This window comes from Rattus rattus, chromosome 4 (genome assembly GCF_011064425.1).
Source record: "Rattus rattus isolate New Zealand chromosome 4, Rrattus_CSIRO_v1, whole genome shotgun sequence".
Lineage (NCBI taxonomy): Eukaryota > Metazoa > Chordata > Mammalia > Rodentia > Muridae > Rattus > Rattus rattus.
In genome coordinates this window covers 157986638-158000710 of record NC_046157.1, presented here as the reverse complement: position 1 = coordinate 158000710, position 14073 = coordinate 157986638, and the positions used below count along the sequence as shown (strand labels likewise).

The window sequence follows — 14073 nt, the reverse complement described above, 5'->3', positions numbered from 1 at the left end:
GTTGGCTCAGTGCTGAGAAAGAAGAGGGTCTTTTCACTTTTGTTAATTTAGATCTAAGTTTTGATTTTGTTTCTGAAACAAACAACTACCCAAATCATAAACACCTGCTTAGTCTAGAAGTAACTCCAGGAAGATGTGTAGTGACCCAGCAGCGCATGCTCTGCTGAACGAGGGTAAGAAGCATGCATGCCCACAAGGAGGCTTTCACTGCTGTGTGAGGGCTGAGGTGAGGTGAGGTGCAGAGGAAGCCTCTTTGGACTGGGATTAGCCTGGGATTTCAATGGTTTTGCTATTACAGAACTGACATTAGGCCACCCTGGCTCTATTTCTTCCCTTCAGTTGTATGTGATTAGTGAACTTAAAGGCTCTCACAATCCACCCAGTTTCCAGCTTGCATCTGCAGGGCGTTTTGTGTTAGTTTAGCTTCCAGGCTAAGACGTTAAGAGGGCAGTATATGCAAGGGCTACACAAAAGTGAGCTAAAACTACAGAGAATATCTTCCCATTTACCAATCTGGTTATCCTTCCCCACCCAAACAATTTTTCTTTTTCTTTTGAACTAAGAATATAAACTTTATCACATTGTACATACCCTTTCAATAACATGAACAAAATATTCTGTTGGGTGCAGATGTATTCAACAGTAGGAGTTCTTGTACCAATTTGTCTTCTGAGAATATTGTTGAAAATTTGAGCCACGTCTTTTTTGCCCTATTAGGAATACAATCATTAAAATATTTACCTGTCTAAATATGAAAATGTCCATCCACCCTTCAATATAAAGTCAAAGAGCCATTGTGTATTAGTTATGACTGGATATCTGACTTTGCAACATTTGTAGACATTAAACTTCTAATTTTATCTAATTTTATAATCACAAATTCTTAGATTTAATAGTGTACAATTTTAATACAATTTTATCAACAAAATGAAATCTCATTATTAACCACCTCTAACTCTCAGAAGCATGCTGACTCGGTTATGGAAAACAGATGTTGGAAGCATACTTACAATCTACAGGGATATGAACCTTACGCAAGTGGATACTTCTGTTGTGAACACTACAGTGTACACACTTTTACAGAGCGGAAAGGGAGGAGATTGTACTCTCAGTGTAATGACATTAGAGGATTTCTGGCAAGTAGATAAACTCCTCTATGAACTCACTCGGCTAGGAAAGACTTTAATATATATTAAATATAAAGCACTAAGGACTACAGTAGTAGTAATAAAGCACTAAGGACTACAGTAGTAGTATTACAGTAGTTCAGAGATGAGAGCTTTACAACAGCACTGCACACAGTCAGACAGATCACCAGTGAACCTCAACACTCAGAAAGCTGCCTAAGAAATTAATAATAGACAACAGGCCCCCGAGAGATGTTTCAGAATAGATACTATCACAAGGCTGACAAAGCCCAGAGAGCACTGGAGCCCACAGACAAATCACCCTGGGGCTTGTGCTGGCTCAGGTGCAGTAATGGTAACGTCTACAAATCAGTCTCATGGCACACACTTAAAAAACCAATGCCTCTAAAGTTTCAGATGAATATTAAATTCAGTGTTCAGCTGAGAGAACAAAATAGGTGGAGACAGAGAAGGATCAGATATATCCCAAATGCACCTTTCAAGTTTACAGAGAAACAAACCATTAGAATTTGACACACTATTAAAAACACACAAAATCAGCTGTATAAATGGAAATATCTTGTTCTATCTTCTTTATAACAGGCCAAAAATGTTTATTTTCCTTTAAGAATTATTGAAGTAGCCATCCCTTCTTCCAACTCTATCATACCTCTCTCCACCAAAACCCACAGATAACATCTAACTGCTCAGGCAGACGAACATGAATGAGACTTAGAGCATATTCATGGAGTTACTTATGACCATGTAGATAGAGAACTTGGGATATATGCTTCTCAGGCAGGAATCAAGGCCATTATAACTCACTATACACCATCATGAACCCAACATGTCATGATCCAACTTCATCCACAGAGGCAATAAAATTCGGGGGGTGGGGGTGGTGGTGTTAGAGAGCAGGCCCTAAGAGAGGGGAAAAAAAGCAAGCTGTGCTATCTGCTGCTAATCCAAAAGTGAATGGCTTGGTTGCAGTTCTGCTCTAGCTGTGGGGCCAAGGAATGCAGGCCCAATATTATCAGAAATAAATTTTACAGAAGTCAGAAAGTCAAAATTGTGAATAAAATCTGTTTCAACATTACACTAAATAAAAAATTTAAAAGCAGTGCCAAGCAAATATAAAACATATGATTTCTGCTATAATAGACATTTTTAAGGTTTTCTAGCATTCTATGACTTTCTTTAGACTGCTGATTTCTTGATTCAGAGAACAGCAGTTTATGAAATACAACCTAAAAGAAAGGTATGACAAACACTCAGGAAACTTCATATACAACGTGGTGTGTACAACGTGTGTACAAAGGCCAGGAGCCCGAGTCAACAGGGATCTTAAAATATCCCAAAGAGTAGAATGCATGGGAAAGGACCACAAGAAGTGTTTTTTGAGAATTAAGAAGTGAACTTCTTACCTCAAAGTCAATGAGCTGTAAGTCAGCCACCAGGGTGCTGAGGAGGCCACTATTGTACAGCTCCTGAGCCAGCTGCGCTACGGCCTCTGTCTGGGGCTCCTTCTCATTTGTGCCGTACAGAATTTCTTTCATGGCAACCAAATTTTTGGAAACTTCTTCTGTAGCCTGATTTTGGGAGAAAGGTGCAGAAGAGAAAAACAATTCATTCTAACCAACGCGTATCATAGTGTATGAGCTAAATATCCACATTTTATATTATTTACCCTTAAACCTACGTGTAGACTCCAGCTCAGTCCTCGGGAGCTGGACATTGTACAGGAGGGAGAGAAGGAGGGAAGGAGAGAGAGTGAGAAGGGGAGAGGAGAGGAGAGAGGGAGAGAGAGAGAATTGCATGTGCTCCCTCAAAAAGGACGAAACATTCTGAATATACAATGAAGCTCAGCTAATTAATGCAAAGCAGGAACAGGCATGACAGCAAGTTCCTCCTCAAGCTTGGGAAGCTCTTCAGAAGAGCCATGTGAGACTAACAACTAAGTCTGGGAGAGGAGCAGCAAAAGGCAGCTACGAGGGAGAGGAAACTAGAAATACAAAAAGCCAAAGAAATGGCACTGGTAGAATAAAGAGGACGTGAAAAGTTACTACAGTGATACTCATCACATTCAAGAAAAACCAAGGTGTTAAATAGAGAAACCAAAGACACAACAGACTCAGCACTAGAAACTCTGATGTTTAAAGTTAAAGCTACAGTGGCTGTTAACAGCAGATATGACACTGCAAAAGAAAACGTTGCTGACTAGTAACAAATGTACAGAAATGAATCATGGGGGTGAAGTGGAGGGGACATCATGTTTATAAGCTTTAGGGTAGCTTTAAGGACTATACATAACTACAGTCCACAAAGAGAGTAAAAGGCGGGCAAAATATTTGAAAATGTGATGAACGAAAACAACTTTGAATTTGCCAGGTGCACATCTTCAATCCCAGTACCTGGGAGTTGGAGTCAGGCAGGTGTCTGGGAGTTTGAGGCCAGCCTTATCTCTACATTGTTCCAGGATAGTGTGAAGTACATAGAGGGACCCTGTCTCAAAAAACAAACAACCCAACCAACCAATCAACCAACCAACTTTTGAAAAACTAAACAAAAAATATAAATCTGATAGAAAAAAAAAAACCCTGCCAAAATAAATACTGGTAAAAAGGCAAATAAATCTCAAGTGTAAGAAATAGAAATAAGATGGCTGGAAGATGGCTCAGTACTTAAGGTCTGAGTTCCAGCCCCACTGCATGTGTGCTCACAACAGTTTGGTAATTCCAGTTATAAGGGAGATGATGTCCTCCTAGGCACCAGTCGTGCATGTGGTGAACAGACTACATGCAAGCAAAACACACATACATATTTAAAAGTTAAAACAAGAAAAGAGTAAGAACAGCATTGTACGGAGAGGCGGCTGTGGTGAGGAGTGTTTGCTGTACAATCACAAGGACTGGAACTCAGGTCCTAGCAGTAAGTTCAGGGCCAGCTTATATTACTACATGGTGTGAAGCTGTCTCATAAAAACAAGCAAGCAAGCTAACAAAAATCTAGCCCACCAAAATACAGACTTGCTATAGGACATTCTAAGCAAGTATACAGCTTAAGACAATATTCAAAACAATTGAAACATTCCACAGTAATTCCTTTACAACCATCAAAGCTTCTTACCAAATGATTGCACAACTTCACCTTGAATAGTTCCTGCTTCTAGTAATGCTATATTGGAGGATCTTAGAATCGGGCAAACATGACCTCCCTACACTGTCTGATAGCCCAAGCAGTAACTTCTCTTCCTGCTTGAGGTAGTACACCTGTCTTCCTTTAAAGCATGTCTTCAGAAAACTTCTTTTCAATTGTGTGAATTATTGTTACTATCCAAGAGAGGTAGGATAATGACCAACCCTGTTCCAGATACAGGTCCTGTACTGATGGTATACACAAACACAGCCTGAGGTCATCTTTAGTAGTTTAGGTAAGCATGAGGAAGCATGGAGAGCAGAGTGGGTCTTTGGCTCTGGAGGGTGCTATGGCCAACTGGAGTGCATGATACCACAGCAAAGGCTTTAACTCTTCACTATTTAATTGTATTTCTCCATCAGCCTAACACCTAGGATGCACAGACATTTCTGTGTTTTAAAGGATATTTAGTAAGTCATATTATTCTTACATTTGAATCACATATCTAGATATGCCTCTGTGGCCTGCCTAAAAATTGCTAACCAAAGCCTAATAGGAAGAACCACAGAAGGGCCTATCTTATCCTTTCAGTAATGACCTAATACACACACACACACACACACACACACACACACACACACACACACACACACACACACACACACACACACACACACACACACACACACACACACACATACATATATCTCAAAACCCCAGACAGGGTTTCTCTATGTAGACCTGGCTGTTCTGGAACTCACTCTGTAGACTAGGCTGGCCATGAACTCTCAGAGATCTGCCTGCCTCTGCTGAGGTTAAAGGCATGTGCCGCTACCACCTGGCTTTGATCTAATAATTTTGTAGTATGGCTACTCAGCACTATTTACAAATCATATTTGTAAAGATTTTTAATATCTTGATAAAATAAAAGGACATTATTTCATATTTTCTGACTATAAAAAAAAAAAACAAGTAAATTTAGTAAAATCTTTTCACTGAACCATTTGACCAGGTATAGTGGTGTATATATGCCTTTAATCCTGGCAGAGGGAGACAGATCTCCAGAGTTCCAGGATAGCTTAGTCTACATAGGAAGTTTCAGGCCAGTTAGGGCTATATAGTTCAACTCTGACTTTAAAAAAAACAAACAAAACAACAACACCAAAAAAAAAAAAAAAAAAAAAAAAAAAAAATCAAACCTATTCTGATTTTTAAGGCTTTCCATCAACCCTCAATGCTTACAAATTCTCCCTTCTTGGTCCTATGACGCCTTTAAGGAGGCCTGTGTGTGGAGGTGCAGCAGACCTTACCTCTTCTGGTCCAGTATCTACCTTATTATCTGCAGGGCTTAGGTTTCTCATATGCAATAAGGTACCCCAAATGTAATTTTTCTGGACCAAGAGGAAATCACAGCAGGACAGATTCTATTATCTGTTTATATGCATTGCTTTTTCGGTTCCTTTATTCCAAGTGAGTCTCACTGATGAGAAGGAAAAAGAAAAAAAAAAAAAAAAACAAAACCGGCCACTTACTGGGTTTCTAAGTGCGTTACCTGGTGGTTTGATGCCGTGACCCTAAGGGCAGGTCTCTTTTAGCCTCCTTTGCTTTTCTGGTTAAATTCAAGTTTGAACACTTAGAAATTCTTAAGTTTATCAATTCTGAAATGTTAATGATTTTAGGCGTTGCATTCAGGTCAAGCCTCATGCTCTCTTCTGACAGCAACAGGTGCTGAAAGGAGTTACAGCTAAAGGGTGCACCTTCACTATGAGGTGATGGTGTGTTCTAGAACTGACGTGGTCATCATCACATATATCCATGCAGACACGGAATTACACACTTAAACTGCATGGTATACACATTCAATAAAGCTGTCTTTAAAGTCCCCTCCTCTTCAGAAGATGCACTGCCTGTCACAGTAAGAGTGGGGAGGCAATGACAACAGAGCCACACACACCCTTCACTGCTTACTTGCTTTTGTGTTCTGATGACTTCCTGCCCTCCTGGGAACCCCATGTATCTTATATCTCTTCTCCTCATATAGCCAATTCCCAACTCAGCCCATTTCCAGTCTTAGCATAGGATCAAGGCTCCCCTTAACAGAACCAAATATGCTCTTTCTGGACATCACAAATCCTCCTAACTATACTTCACCTATAATTCAGTCTCTCAAATGCTTACCCACGTTTGTCACAGTCCACATCTCCTTCCTTATTCACAGTGCATCCCAAGCTCACTCGACTCTTGCACCTCACACTTACTGCTTTTTAAAGGCAATTACCTGTCTTCCTAATGCCTGGCACCCGTAGCGTTATAATTGTTGCTCACTGCACCCATCCCTATCCTAGTTTTTACCTTTCCCCGATTCTCTGGTTACCTCTTGGGTCTCCTTTTCAGTCTGTCCTCCTTAACTAAACTTTTAACTATCAAGTACCCACAGGATCAGTCAGATCTGAAGCTTTCCTTCTTCCTGCCTTTTGTTACTCTGCAGCTTCTCTTTAAGTGACCTCATCCACACCCACTGCTTTAATTAACTCTTCAGAGCAGAAGCCTCACAGATGCCTATCTTCAGGTCTCCCAGGCTTTGTCTTTCAGCAGTCTACACAAAATGTCTGTACTGAGCTGTCTTACGGTATGGTACCTACCTCAAATCCAATATATCTGAAAGAGAATTCATGCTGTTGCCCACTGCCTGGTATTCTTCCCTTGTCCTTAGATTAGGTAGCAATGCAGGTGCACATGTCAGAAACTCTGGGGTCACCATCAACTCTTCTTTCTTCTGAACCAGCGTTGGCTAAGTTGTCTCCACTCTCCCAGATCCAGCTGCCTCCTCTGCCATTGTAACTCCTGATAAAATTACTACCTAGCCTATTGACTTCCTTACATTCCTGTCAGAATTCAACATTCTTTTCCAATCAAAACACAAATAATGAAGAGATTCTGTTTAAAATGCTCCAATGATTTCTTATTTCTCTTAGAATGGTGCATATTCTTTCTTAACATGACCCATAACCCCTACAAAGTTTGATCCTACTGTCTAACTTAGATCTGCACTATAATTTCTATGTACGCATGATGTAGGTAGGGCACACGTCTTTCCTCAGAGTCCTTGAATATGTGGTTTCCTATGCTCATGTGTCCTTTGCACCCACCTCCTTGCCAACACCCTTTCCTTCTTCGTGCTAACCTCAGTATTGGATTGCTTTTTCAAGTTTCCTAGGTAAATTCTGTCACACATTCACCTATGGTTTTTCCCTCATATTGTTTCTCATAGTTGAGTATTATCCTCCTTTTCCTTGTAATGTCCCAGTTGCTGGTCCCTTCTGCTACACTGAGAGCTTGTAGGTGCTCCACACATGTAATAGATACAGGGCCTCAAGGGCAGAGCAACCCTTTAAGACCCCACTGAGAAGGCAAAAGGAGTGCTTAAAAGAGCCCAGAAGCAGACTAGCTTATGCAAAGCAGTCGCAGGGGTTGAGGGGAGTACAGGGATATGAAGGAACAACTCATCTGGTTTACCTCAAGAAAGAAGCCACTAAATTCAGACTCCCATTTAACTTCCCCAGCACTGCTGGTTTACCACATAGGCAAAGCAAGATAACAACTGAGCAAAGCAAGATAACAACTGAGCTAATTAGTTTAGTTATTGATAAAGGAAAGAGGGTGGTTACTAGAATTAGGAATCAAATGTTCTGTTACCTGGAAAAAACAGACTTGACTTTAATGATGAGCAAAGGAAAAAAAAAAAAAAACCATCTGAGATTAGGGGTGGGTGTACATGTGAAGAGAAAGGAACTATAATTCAGTGGAAGGGAATCAACAACTACTGCAGTGTCTGCGTGCCAATATACAGTGTAAGTAAAAAAGTGAACTGGCTAATGTTCCCCAACCTAACACCGTGGAAACCAGTTCCTGCATCTGGTACTCAAGTAATAGTTTGCTCCAGGCTGGCTGTGTTAGAAATCTTGAGTCACAGCATACCCACACTGTATACTACTCTAGATGAGAAACTAGGAGGTTCAAAGGTTAAATGTGCCCTTTGCTCAATTTACGGTCTAATTTCCTTTAACTACATAGTCCAAGACAGTGGTTCTCAATTGGTGGTTTGTGATTCCATTGGGGGTAGAAAAACCCTTTCAAAATGATCATATATCAGATATCTTGCATATAAGATATTTACAATTCTTAACAGTAGCAAAATTACAGTTATGAAGAAGTAATGAAAATAATTTTATGGTTGGAGGGCCACCACTACATGAGGAACTGCATAAAAGGGTTACAGCACTAGGGAGGTTGAGAACCAGTGCTCTCAAAGAACATTCCACACTAAACTGCTTCATTTGCTTCCTTACTTTTCATTCAATTTCAGACTTGTTTGAATGTTCTGCCAATTTATGGCTTACTTATCTATTTATTGTTTGATTATTCATTTGTGTTCTTGGGAACAAAGCCAGAGTCTTAACTACTTCAACTACTTGTATGATTTCTGATACCTATTAACCTGAACAATTTTCAACTGATTAAACAAAAAGCAAGCAAGCCAGTGAGAAAAGGTCTCACACACACTTACACACTCGTGTAAGTTTTAACTTTTAAAAGACTTGTTATTAATGATGGTTTTTAAATGCTTTAACCTCCCTTCTAGCCCACCTCCCAGCTGAGGTAGTTGGAAAGAAAGGTTATTAGGATACAGGGGTACTGGACCTGTTTAGAAATGGTCTTTGGAGCAAATCTCATCTGCTTTCTTGGGAAATCAGCGGTTTAGTTCACAGGTCAGCAGCAGCAACTCAATCCACTCACAAACACTTCACAGATATACCAGCAGTCCAGCTCAGTAGTGTTGCGATAGCAGCATCAGTGGCACAACCTAGCAAGGACAGCCAGGCCTCAAGAGAACAGGAGTGTCAGGGACTCCAGGAGAAGTTCTCTGTTCTGCCTCTCTCAACAAAGTGAAGATTAGGGAAGCTGAGAGATCAAGAAGTGTTGTAAAGTTAATTCTATAAGCAAGCTCCTCTCTGTCCACTGAGTCCTATTCATACTCACTTCAAACTTCATGTGGATCTTGCTTTAGCATTTGAGTTTGTCTTAGTAAAACTTTATATGACATCAGCTGACATCACTCTGCCAATCATCCAGAGTCCACAGAAGTGGCAATGAAGCCACCAGCACACCAACAGAAGTTTTCTGGGTATGTTTTTTTCTCTATGGAGTTCAACTACAAAATGTAAAGCGGATCAATATATGTGCGTCATCAGCAGAGAATCCTTTATCTTGAGTCCTTTTACATGCTTGCTTTAGTAAAACATCCTTTCACTTGGGTCTGCTTCAGGGAAATGGTTCTTCACGAGTCTGCCTTAGCAGAACATTCTCTCACCTGTGTCCACTTCAGCAAACATTCTTTCACATGTCTGCTTTAGTAAAACATCATTTTGCTTGTGTCCACTTCAGGAAAGTATTACTTGTTTGCTCCAGCAAAACGACCCACCTGACTTTCCAAAACACCATTAAGTTTGTACTTTGCACACACACATGCACACACTTGGAACATAGGTGGGGGTGGGTTTCACAAGTCAAAGTAATTCATTAGGCATTTACTGACTTCAATTGCCACAGAGAGAACAGAACAGTAGGTCATGTTGGATCTGATTGGTTTCCTTCAGTGTTCTTGTAGTGGTCACACCCAAGCCCCATCTCTGGAAGGCCTGCATTAGTCAATGTACACTCTGCATCTCTGATCACATTGACCACATTCTTCTTACCTGCACCTCCTATTTATATCTCACACCTACTGATTAGCCATTCGCACCTACAGCACCTCTTAATACTCCCCCTTTCGAGCTGCTGAAATCCTCACTCACCTAATCCACTGGCCCCTCATTATCTGTGTGCTAAGACTGTGCACTTCAGAACTGCCTCAAGAGGTCAATGCCTTTGGATTCCTTATACTCCTGGATGATTTTCCACACACCTTTTCTGCACCAGCTCCCAGAATTACAATCACTGTAAATGGTGACAGAACCCATGCATACTTGGTTTACTAATGATTTGTGGTGCTTGTCTAACTTCAGTCTAGCTCAGAAACAGTCCTGTCAGCTGGACTGATTTCCAAGCAGCAACTCATAGAGTACATAATTCAAAATGGCTGCACTTCTCCGGACTTTTGTTTAGTATCCTACCCTGGATACAGTTTTATTCCTCTAAGATGAGACCTTCCTGTAAAAACATTTTTTTCCTTTTTTAAATATTTTTATGTATATGAGCACACTACAGCTGTCTTCAGATACCCTAGAAAAGGGCATCAGATCCCATTACAGATAGTTGTGAGCCATCATGTGGTTGCTGGGAATTGAACTCAGGACCTCTGAAGAGTGCAGCTTGAGCTCTTAACCATTGAGCCATCTCTCCAGCCCCCAATAAAAATTTTCTTAACATTTTTTTTAATTGGGTATTTTTTATTTACATTTCAAATGTTATCCCCTTTCCCTATTTCCTGTCCATAAAACCCCTATCCCATCCTCCTTCACCCCACTTCTTGGATGAAGGTGTTCCCCCATCCAACCACCCATCCCTTCCCACCTCCCCATCCTACTTTCTTAACTCTTGTTCCATACTGTTACACTCTTGCTACATTTGACTACATGTGCTGTGCCCTAGAGTACTTTTTGGTTTTGAGACATGGCATCACTCTCTAGCACTGGCTGACCTGGAACTCACCACACAATTTGAATCAACTTAAAACTGACAGCAATCTCCTGCCTCACCCTCCTGGGATTATAGGCATATGCCACCATATTTGGCATGAAATATAAGCTCTGCCTTCTAGCGCTAGGGACTGAACATGCTAGTTAAATACTCTCTCACTGAGCTCTCACCCCAGCTCCCAAGATACTAAGTACAAACAAAGCAGTTTTACAGTGTAATACCACTTTGGCCAAGTTCTTGTTATGAGCATTATCTGTAATGAGACTATTGTATTAAGTATCTCCTAATGTTATGTCCTTCACAGGGCACATCAGTTCTGGGGTGCCCTTGCCAAACTGTCCAACCTACATTAGATCATGAAGAAACACCAGCAAGACCCAAATCAGGGATCATTCTATAAAACATTCAAGTATTTAGGTCACAAGGTAAAAGGAAGGTTGAGAAGCTGTTCCAGATTGAAGCAGCTAGGGAAACTCTGAGATGGACGGCTGGTCCTGAGGTATATAGTAAAGGCTGTATCCATTAACAAAGCACTCTGTCGTGTTGTTAAATGTAACATTGGTGGAAGTGGGGTAGAGCCTGATAAGTTTACCAGCCCTTGTTTTGCCGTTTCTTCCCAGGTAGGGGGCTCCTTACTTGATATGGCTGTATCTCTGTGTGCTGCAGAAAGGGCCTTTAAACCAGCAGTCTCAAAGATACCCTTTGTGTCTTAGAGGTCATCTGTTCCCTCATTGGACTTCAGATTTCAAACCAAACAGTCTTCAATTCTGTTGTCTTGTCATCTACTTTCACTCTCACCTCAAATACCTTCATCTCTGCTCCAAGTGAAGCCCCTTCCCTCCCAGGCAGGCTCTAGCTGCAGCAGCTATGTCGTCCATCAGCTGCCAGCCTTGCAGGCCTGAGCCTTCTCGTGTGCCTCTCACTTTTCTTAACATCCTCAGGAGTTTTGGAAAGGCTGACTCCCACTCCTCACTACCTACCCCCCAGTGTCTGACAGCAATGTACACACAGAATGACCTCATCGTTTTGTGAGTTGGCAGAACACTCTTCGAGTGCTCATCAGCTGGACATGGTGTTCTGAGACACACACGCTATTCCTGCATGGCCAGGAGCCTCATATTGACTTTCACAGGCAGACTGCTGTACCAATAGCAGCCAACTGTTTATAAATACTTAGTCAAGACTATCCCTTGTGACGAGCTACTCATTTGACTGGAAATGAAATCACATGTCCTTCATGTCTTACTCTACGGGTAAGAGGGAAAGATTGTGGTTAAGGTCTTAGTTGTTTCCTTAGGACTTTTGAGATGTGACCTATGAAGTAGCTGGGTATACCAGGGCTTAGAAGTGTCCATGGTGAACAGAGTCTGGGTATGTTAGTTCTCTGGAGTTCAGGTGCTGGGGTAGAAGAGCAGAGCTCAAGTCTCTCAGGTCCCTTGGAGAGAAGGCAAGTGACTCCTGAAGTAGAAAAGTTCCTGAGCATCCACATGCAACCAAATGAGAACTTTATTTAGCTTTTGGGAATTATTTTTAAAATAGTAGGTCAATGTAAACAACCCCAGCATCTCAAAATTCATGCCTGGCAACAGTATTAGAATAAAACTTCTTTCCTATCCTGAGTAGGAATATAGGGATATTCTCCAGCCTTTATGGTTGTGTCCAGTATAACCTCCCCTAGTAGAACCCAAGCTATGAGATTTTTCCCCTTAAATATAAGTTGGGAGTCCAAGACAAAAGGTACAGGAATTCAAGGCCAGCCTGGGTAATATACCTGAGGGTGCATGGGTCCATGAAAGGGAAAAGTAAGTACTCAGGAAACTAAAACCCTGGTGCCAACTGGTCTATTGCAGGACCTCCCCAAACCAGAAGGTCTCTCTGCCTTAAACCTGACATCCTCATAACGTTTGTCTGTGCTGCTGTGACTCAGGCTGCCCTGTAGTCAACGAGCACAGAGCTAGGACCCCACCAGTATCAAGCAGACAGAGGGAGACAGAATAAGGCCACTGTCCACCAGGTAAAAGCAGGGAAAGGCTTCACTTCGCTCTTTTTTTTTTTTTCTTTTCTTTTTTTCGGAGCTGGGGACCGAACCCAGGGCCTTGCGCTCGCTAGGCAAGTGCTCTACCGCTGAGCTAGATCCCCATCCCCTTCACTTCGCTCTTATGAATTAGTAATTTCAAAACAAATATTTAAAGTGAAACAGAGGAGGGAGTGGGGGCGACTGCCTTTAGTCCCAGTCCTCGGGAGGCAGGACTCTTCTATGTTCAAGACCAGCCTTGTCTAAGGAGCAAGTTCCAGCACAGCTATCTAGACCCACAGAATAAGACTGTCTAAAAATGGAAGAGGAATCAAAGCTCCTATACAGTGAAAGAAATGAAGACAAGACAAGGTTGTAGGATGGAATCAGTAAGATGGCTCATCAAGTAGAGAAGCTTGTGCACAGGCCTGAAACCCTGAACAGGAGCCCTGGTCCCACAGTGCAGCAGCAGAATGACTTCTGAGGCTTGTTCTCCAATCTCAGGCACACCATGGCATGTGCCTACTCTCACGTAAAGACAAACTTTAAAAAAAAAAAAAAAAGCATAGATACTGTTGTGGTAAATATTTGATGAAAAGATTCTATTAATATATTAACTCCTGTGCTGAATGCTTTTTAAAAGCCCACTCTCCCCAAGCTCTTCATTATAGAAAATGTCTGACTATGCTAAACTAAAAGAACATGGACTAAGAAAACTCTGTTACTAATTCCTGGTGTCAAACATTTCTCTAAACTAGTTTAGTTACAAGTTACTGTTAAATGGCCATGCTGTGAAAAGAATATTCCCTTCCCTTTCACATATGCTGGCAAACCTTCCTATTCTACTCCCAGAACGCCAGCAGTGAGGAGAACGAGTACAAGCTGAGGGTGGTAGCCACATCTTCAGTATATGGCATGTAGTGGGTAGACTCTGACAACACTTGGCACTATGGTTAGTGGTAGGGTTTCACCCTACTTTTGTCTGCCACTTGCCTAAAAATAAGGATAGTAAGCCTTTTTTTTCTTCTTTTCTTTTTCTTTTTAGTATAAAAAGGGGGTTTTGTAAAATAAATAAATAGAAAAAAATAGAAAATAAAA

The 14073-nt window shown here is 41.3% G+C and overlaps 1 protein-coding gene across 1 annotated transcript in view; it reads right to left on the bottom strand.

The window, feature by feature from the left end:
- The window catches only part of Cab39 (calcium binding protein 39), a 61392-nt gene that overhangs the window by 14679 nt on the left and 32640 nt on the right, over positions 1 to 14073 (bottom strand). The window contains exons 3-4 of the mRNA XM_032901522.1: positions 2552 to 2716; positions 592 to 710 (exon numbers count right to left, since the gene is read on the bottom strand). Of these exons, the coding sequence (XP_032757413.1) occupies positions 592 to 710; positions 2552 to 2716 (284 nt within the window). The remainder of the gene's footprint in view (positions 1 to 591; positions 711 to 2551; positions 2717 to 14073) is intronic.